This window comes from Aythya ferina (assembly GCF_964211825.1).
Source record: "Aythya ferina genome assembly, contig: HAP1_SCAFFOLD_29, whole genome shotgun sequence".
In the NCBI taxonomy this organism is placed as follows: domain Eukaryota; kingdom Metazoa; phylum Chordata; class Aves; order Anseriformes; family Anatidae; genus Aythya; species Aythya ferina.
In genome coordinates this window covers 1,713,367-1,721,901 of record NW_028181463.1, presented here as the reverse complement: position 1 = coordinate 1,721,901, position 8,535 = coordinate 1,713,367, and the positions used below count along the sequence as shown (strand labels likewise).

Genomic DNA, 8,535 nt, shown 5'->3' with positions numbered 1-8,535 from the left:
ACTGAGGTCAAACTGACAGGCCTGTAGTTTCCTGGGTCTGCTCTCCGGCCCTTCTTGTAGATGGGTGTAACGTTTGCTAGCCGCCAGTCAACTGGGACCTCCTCCGATCGCCAGGACTGCTGATAAATGATGGATAGTGGCTTGGCCAGCTCCTCTGCCAGTTCTCTCAGTACACTTGGGTGGATCCCATCCGGCCCCATCGACTTGTGCACATCCAAGTGCCGTAGCAGGTCACCAACCAGTTCTTCATGGATAGTGAGGGCCACATCCTGCTCCCCATCCCCTTTCACCAGCTCAGGGTACTGGGTATCCAGAGAACAACCGGTAATGCCGCTAAAGACTGAGGCAAAGAAGGCATTGAGCACCTCCGCCTTTTCCTCATCTCTTGTAACTAAGTTTCCCCCACATCCAGTAAAGGATGGAGATTCTCCTTAGTCCTCCTTTTTGTGTTGATGTATTTATAGAAACGTTTTTTGTTATCTTTAACGGCAGTAGCCAGATTGAGCTCCAGATGAGCTTTGGCCTTCCTAATTTTGTCCCTGCACAGCCTCGCTACTTCTTTAAAGTCCTCCTTAGTGGCCTGCCCACTTTTCCAAAGCTTATAAACCCTCTTTTTCCTCCTAAGATCAAGCCACAATTCTCTGTTGAGCCAGGCCGGTCTTCTTCCCCGCCAGCTCGTCTTTGGGCACGTGGGGACAGACCGTTCCTGCGCCATTAAGATGTCCCTCTTGAAGAGCGCCCAGCCTTCCTGGACCCCTCTGCCCTTCAGAACCGCCTCCCAAGGGACTCCACCAACCAGTGTCCTGAGCAGCTCAAAGTCAGCCCTCCGAAAGTCCAATACAGCGGTTTTACTGGTCCCCTTCCTGGCCTTGCCAAGAATAGTGAACTCCACCATTTCGTGGTCACTCTGCCCAAGACAGCTCCCGACAATCACATTCACCACCAGTCCTTCTCTGTTTGTGAAGAGAAGGTCTAGCGGGGCACCACCCCTGGTAGGTTCACTAACCAGCTGCGTCAGGAAGCTATCTTCCACGCTCTCCAGAAACCTCCTAGACTGCTTCCTCAGGGCTGTGTTGTGCTTCCAGGATATGTCAGGGAAGTTGAAGTCCCCCACGAGAACAAGTGCTGAAGATTTTCTTGAAGTGGAGAGTGGAGTCACTCTCCACTTCAAGAGTCACTCTCCATTTTTTTTATAAGCCCCCTTTAAGTACTGAAAGGCTGCGATGAGGTCACCCGGGAACCTTTTCTTCTCCAGGCTGAAGAGCCCCAGCTCTCTCAGCCTTTCTTCATAGGAGAGGTGTTCCAGACCCTTGATCATCTTCGTGGCCTTCCTCTAGACCCATTCTAAGAGACCCACACCCTTCATGTGCTGGCGGCCCCAGTCCTGGATGCAGGACTCCAAGTGGAGCCTCACAAGGACAGAGTAGAAGGGGTGAATCACCTGCCTCCACCTGCTGGCCACTCCTCTGCTGATGCAGCCCAGGATACAGTTGGCCTTCTGGGCTACAAGGGCACACTGCTGGCTCATGTCGAGCTTTTCGTTCAGCAGAATCCCCAAGTCCTTCTCTGCAGGGCTACTGTCAATCACTTCTTATCCCAGTCTATCCTCCTTTGTGAGATTTCCCCGGCCCAGGTGCAGCACTTTGCACTTGGACTTATAGAACCTGCTTAGGTTCACATGGGGCCAAATTTCAAGCTTTCCAAGAACCACTTGGGTGGCATCCCTTCCTCTGTTGCATTAACTACACCACTCAGCTTGGTGTCATCTGCACACTTGCTGAGGGTGCACTTGACCCCACTGTCTATGTCATTGATAAAGATATTAAACAATACCTGTCCCAGGACAGACCCCTGAGGTACACCACTCATCACCAGCCTCCACTTGGACATAGATCCATTGACCACTTCTCTCTCGGTGTGACCTTCAGGCCAACTCCTTATCCACTGAATGGTGCACCCATCAAATGCGTATCTCTCCAATTTGGAGATCAGGATGTCATGTGGGATAGTGTCAAATGTATTACAGAAATCCAATTAGGTGGTCTGTCTTCCATTGTTGTCTGCTGTAGTCACTCCATTGTAGAAAGCTACCAGATTTACCCCCTGGAGAAGCCATGCTGGCTGTCTGAGATCACCTCTTTGTCTTGCATGTGCCTTGACACCGATTCCAGGAGGATCTTTTTCATGATCTTGCCAGGCACAGAGGTGAGGCTCACCATTCGGTAGTTCCCTGGGTCCTCCTTTCTATCCTTTTTTAAAAATGGGAGTGATGTTTTCCTTTTTCAGGTCACCAGGGACTTCACCCAACCTTCAGGAATCTTCAAATATGATGGAGAGAGGCTTGGCAACTACATCAGCCAGTTCCCTCAGGACCCTGGGATGCAAGTCATCAAGCCCCATAGACTTGTACTTGTTTAGTTTCTTCAGGTGGTCTCAAACCTGCTTTTCACTAAGAGCAGGTGGGACTTTGCCTCCCAGCCTCCACCCATGGCTTCAGGAAAAGTAAAGACTTGGGAAGCCTGATTGGCAGGGAAGACTGAGCCAAAATGTTGTTGAGGCCCTCAGGCTTCTCCATGCCTCTCATTACCAGTTTACCCTTCTCATCCATCAGAGGGGGTACACTCTCCTTGGCCTTTCTTTTCTGAGCTATGTATCTCTAGAATCTCTTCCTGTTATTCTTTGCATCCCTTGCTAAGCTCAGGTCTATCCGCGCATTGCTTTCCTTATTCCATCTCTACACATCCAAAAATGAAGTATTTGTGAGGGCCTGGAAAAAGAACTCGAGATCCATGGAAGCTATTCTGGAAACAAAACTAGTAGGTAGGATGCGCAATTTTGTAGAGAGGCAGAGCTGATGGGCATACTGGGCAGGATGCTCCTTTAGGCCCTTTTCCCTCCTGACTACAATGCCACTTCTCTCTGAAGAACAGAATAGCCCACAGACGTGAGACATATACTGCCTATGTCATGGATGTCATCAGAAAGCTGATCCCAGTAAGATATGGGGAGGTCAGGAGCAACCTGGACATGAGAGATGTGACATTTTCAGGTGGCAAGAGGAGCATGGCCAATTAATGATTTTGTAGAGGTAAGAGGAATCATGTAATGTAGATTATGAAGCAACACTGACTTGTACAGTCATGTATGGCCCTTACACTATTTTAACCAGTAGTTTTAATCCCGAAATCTAAATGCTGTTCCAACACTCTGACAGGAATTCATTTCTCCAAAGCTTGAACACAAAGTATCCCTTGAAGCAAAACTCACCCCATAGCCCCCTTCCATTACATTTACTCTTTTAATCACCCTAATCCCTTTCCTTAATATTAGCATTAAAATACTCTATTTAACCCTAGGCTTCTAGGCAGACCTAAAAATGACCTAAACTACAGAGCCTGCCCATACCCTAAACACAGAAGAACACCAAACCTTCCCAGTAAACATTTGTTTACTCTCTAACCCAGAAAGTTGAGCCTTAGTCCCTTGGGAAATAGAAAGCAGTCAGCTATGCCTGAGGATCTCATGGCCCAGCAGGAGGAATGTGACTGTGGCAGGGACTGTGAGGTCACTTCTGTCTCTGCACTTGATAGGGCAGCAGCAGGAACGTGTCCCAGAAAGGGTCTGTGAGGTCACTTGTGTCTGGAGGTGGCAGGTCAGCCTTGACTTCTCCCTGGGAGCTGCACTTTTGGGCTGACATCTGGCAGTGGCCCTGCTAGGCCAGCAGAAGGCACCTGCCTGGCATGCTGACTGGGGGATCCCCTCTGCCTCCAGAGCCAGGAGGACCCAGGCAGAAAGGAGACCCCCATATGGGTTGTCCTGTCCCTTCTGCTTGAGTCCATGAGTGGGCAGCAGCAGGCACAAGGCTTGTCTGTGTGTAGCCAAGAAGCTGCAAGGCCAGCAGCAAGTCCATGCCTTGGAAGGTGCTGCTGAGGTGACTTGTGTCTGGTTGGCTGAGAGGCCGCAAGGAGCCTGCTGGGTTGGGATGCCTACTTCAGGAGTGGTTTCTACCCTGATGGAGCCTGCTTTGGCAGTAGGAAAGAGCAGGAGAGAAAAAAAAAAAGACACAAACCACCCTAAAAGTTAGGCACTGGCCATGAGGAGGAAGAAGTGACCAGGGGAACAACTGGTCTTGCTGCTAGTAACAGAGGCAAAGAAGGCATTAAGTACCTCAGCCTTTACCTCATCTCTTGGCACCAGGTTTCCCCCCACATCCAGTAATTTATGACGATTCTTAATCCTCTTTAATTTAAAGTATTTATATAAGCAGTGTTTATTGTCTTTGACAGGAATGGATTGATTAAGCTCCAGCTGGGCTTTGGCCCTTCTAACTTTGTCCTGCACAGCCCCATAATATTTAGGACACAGCTCCCGAGAAACTGACAGCATGCATGAGAATGAAGAACAGAAAAAGTAGAATCTGGAAGACTTCCACCCACTACCTTTCTGTGACTGTGCTGCAATTCCATTTAGCCAGTTACTCCTGTATTATCCAAACATTGTTTTAGTGGAGGACTTGTTAGTGTTAGGTCAGAGGTTGGACTCGATTATCTTGAGGTCTCCTCCAACCCAGAATATTCTCTGTGATTCTGTGTCCCCTGTACCTCCCAATACTGCTGTCTTGTCAGAGACAGCACAATCACATGAAGGCTGAACTGTCTGCCTGCGGACAGGAACATCTGACAGAACAGAGCATCAGTGTGGTGGGAGCTTGAGAAACTACAGGATTTTGTCTAGAGAAACATCTAGACATTTACAAGGAGAAGAGCCCAGTCCTGAACGAGAGGGAGAGTAACGCCACATATCAGAGCAGACTGGGAAACTGCAGAGTACACAGGACAAGGAGGGCCTGGGCACCACAAGGGATGCCATATGAGCAGAGGTGCTTCCTCACGAGGAACCAGACCAGCTTCCTACAGAGCTGCCTCATGAGGAGCACGGCCACCAAAAAGATCTGAGTTATCAGACTCAGCTCAGATCCGGTATGACATCACAAGGACAAGTGTCTAAAACTAACCAGTGAAGAGGTACAGGTCTGGGATTCTCTAGGCCATCCTGGTTTGGAGAGGAGCAAGGGCTATGGCAAGGCTCAAAGTCCCAGCAGGACCCAGGTCTTTGTGTTCATGGCTATGGCTGTTGTCTCTGCCACTGAGTCCTTAGAGGAGACAGCTGATTGTTAAAGCACCAGGGCCTCATTGCCTTCTCGCCCCCACCCATGAACCAGGCAGGGGTTGTACCATTCTCCTGCACTTGGCCATGCACATCCCCATCTCCTACTGCCCCACAAAGAGCCCTGAGCAACCTGTCAAGGGAAAGGATCCCCCTTAAAATGGGATGGATGTCAAGTCCTGGCCCTTGAGCTTGGTGACACACATCCACTTTTCCTACACATCAGTGTCACCTTCACATTGCCTTTGTCTCCTTGTCCTCACTGCCTCCAGGGTTCTGCTCTAACGAGCTCCAAGGGAGGCTGTGTCAGTGCTGGCCCTCAGGGGGACACTGCAGGAAACTTGCCTCTGACTTGGACTTCTGGAGAGATGTCTTCAATTGTCTCTGAGTGCCTGAGGTTCGTGGGCTCATCAGCAAAGCCCCCAGAGGGGTGATTGCAGTGCCTTGGGCTGGTGCTGTGCTGCTGAGCTGGGCCGGGCTCGTGGGACAGAAAGAGCTCGTGGCAAGAGGGCCGTGGTGCAGAGAGACAGCTGTGGCCAGGAGCAGCTCCTCTGCACAGCACAGCAGGAAAGAGACACAGAGGCAGAGACACAGAGAGAAGAAAAGGAGAGAGGGGCTGAAGGCAGTTGGGAGTGGGAGGATGCTGAGAGCTGCCTGCAGGAGAAACATGCACAGCCCTTGACAAGGTAAGTGTCTGGCTGCAGGGCCATGCAACTGCAGATCCTGGAAGGGTCTCGTGCTGGGTCTTGTTTCTGGGAGGGCAGTGGGCAATGCAGTAGGCTTTGAGAGTCCTGCTGGGTTGCAGTGTGAGGTGAAGAAGTCTGGCAGAAGCCCCTTGGAGTGCCCTAAGGCAGGTGCCCCCGGTCAGCCCAGAACACCGTGCCCTGGCTGGCCATGCCGGGCTCTCTGTCAGCTGCCCTGTAACTCCTGCAGCCATGGAGGTGCCCCTTGGCAGGGCCCTGTTGGTGGCAGGGTGCTGCAGGGCAGCGCTGAGCACAGCCAAGTGGGATGGGGTCTGTGAGCACGGGCAGGGGGAAAGAAGAGGAGGGCGCAGAGCAGCAGCTCCCTGCAGGGACAGCTGCAGGCAGCAGAGAGAGGGGCAGGCGGCCAGAAGGAGCTGTTGGCAGAAACGCCGTGGTAGGGGGGATTTGGGCACCTCACGGCCATGCCCTGCAGTGCAGACGCCTTCCCCTGGAGCAGCCCCTCCCTGGCCTCCTCTCCCCCTGCAGCCCATGGGCTGTGCGGCAGGCGGGGGTAGAAGAGAAGGTAGAGCTCAAAGAGATGCTCCCAAGCTCTGTCTGTGTGAGAACTTCACCTCAGGTGAGGTTTCTGTCCAGCTGCACTTGGACTGGGGCTTCTCTGCTCTCAGTTGTCTCCAGTTTCTTCTCAAGGAAACTCCAGAGCTGGATGGTCCTGCGGCTCAAAGACAGCAAACAGAGGGCAGGTTAGAACACGACTTGTGGGCAGTGGCCTGTGTAACTCTGCATTCAGAGGAGTTGTTTGAAATAACACTGAAAAGCTCATTGATCTGACCAGTGAACTGAACTTGAGCTTCCCCCATGTTCCTGATTCCTTCCTGCTGTATAGCAGAGAGGACTCCTCTGCAGCCTACAGCAGCCCCTGCTCGCAGTGCCACTCTCAGCCAGCACCAGCCACAGCTCAAGCAGGAGAGATGCCAAAAGATTTTCGTGCAAAGAGAGAGGCTCAGGTTACGGGGTGCTGTAAGAGACACAATAGGTTTTCCTCAGAGAACTCTGTTTTAACATTCTTCTGCATTTTGCTCTTTACCAGGAAAGCATGTGTATGGACAGCAAATGCCCAACATCAGCTCTGTGAGCGAGTTCCTCCTGCTGGCATTCGCAGACACGCGCGAGCTGCAGCTCCTGCACTTCGCGCTCTTCCTGGGCATCTACCTGGCTGCCCTCCTGGGAAACGGCCTCATCCTCAGCGCCGTAGCCTGCAACCACCGCCTCCACACGCCCATGTACTTCTTCCTCCTCAACCTCGCCCTCCTCGACGTGGGCTGCATCTCCACCACTCTGCCCAAAGCCATGGCCAATGCCCTCTGGGACACCAGGGCCATCCCCTATCAAGGCTGTGCTGCTCAGGTCTTTTTCTTTCTCTTCTTTATAGCAGCAGAATATTTTCTTCTCACTGCCATGGCCTATGACCGCTACATTGCCATCTGCAAGCCCCTGCACTATGGGAGCCTCGTGGGCAGCAGAGCTTGTGCCCAGATGGCAGCAGCTGCCTGGGGCAGTGGCTTTCTCAATGCTGTCCTGCACATGGCCACTACATTTTCCCTTCCCCTCTGCCACGGCAATGCTGTGGACCAGTTCTTCTGTGAAATCCCCCAAATCCTCAAGCTCTCCTGCTCAGATGCCTACCTCAGGGAAGTCGGGGCACTTGTGTTTAGTGTTTCTTTAGTCCTTGGTTGTTTTGTTTTCATTGTTTTCTCCTACATGCAGATCTTCAGGGCAGTGCTGAGGATGCCCTCTAAGCGGGCCCGGCACAAAGCCTTTTCCACATGCCTTCCTCACCTGGCCGTGGTCTTCCTGTTTGTCAGCACTGGCATTTTTGCCTACCTGAGGCCCCCCTCCATCTCTTCCCCATCCCTGGACCTGGTGGTGGCTGTTCTATACTCAGTGTTGCCTCCAGCAGTGAATCCCCTCATTTACAGCATGAGGAACCAGCAGCTCAAACATACAGTGAGGAAACTATTTTATACCTCTTCCTTCAGCATTAATAATGTGCATAAAATACTAATAGGATTTATGCAAACAAACACTCTTAGTGCAAATTCTTGAAAGTAATTTTCTTTATTATTATTTACTATATCTTGTGGCTTTAATTTAATGTTATTCTAAGCCTCCTAATTATTATCTTATTATTATTATGAAGTCAATAATTTCAAATACCTTTACAATCGATATTCTTGTTTAAATAAAGACAATAAAGAAACTGGGACAATTTCATTAGTTTCAACTGCAATCTCTTCCCATCGTCAGTGCCTCCAGCAGTGAACCCACTCATCTAAAACATGAGGAACCTGGAACTAACGGTTGCAGTGAGGACACTGATTGAATACATATTCTTCAGCTTCGTTGACTATAACAATAAGCTTATAATCAGAAACACCTATTTTTTGAAAACTTTAAGATACATTATTTTTCTTTTTATTTGTCTGTGTTGTTAGCCAGGGGAGTTTTACGTTAGATGTTAGGAAGAACTTCTTTACTGAAAAGGTTGTTAGACACTGGAACAGGCTGCCCAGGGAAGTGGTGGAGTCACCATCCCTGGAAGTCTTCAAAAGACGCTTAGATGTAGAGCTTAGGGATATGGTTTAGTGGAGGGCTGTTAGCGTTAGGT

At 50.6% G+C, this 8,535-nt stretch overlaps 1 protein-coding gene across 1 annotated transcript; it reads left to right on the top strand.

The window, feature by feature from the left end:
- Positions 1–6,980: 6,980 nt before the first annotated feature.
- On the top strand, positions 6,981–7,973 carry LOC311428088 (olfactory receptor 14C36-like; the record flags this gene model as incomplete). Its single annotated transcript, XM_084539646.1, has 1 exon — positions 6,981–7,973. One exon carries the CDS (start codon positions 6,981–6,983, stop codon positions 7,971–7,973), a length of 993 nt encoding a protein of 330 aa, XP_084395772.1.
- Positions 7,974–8,535: the final 562 nt, after the last annotated feature.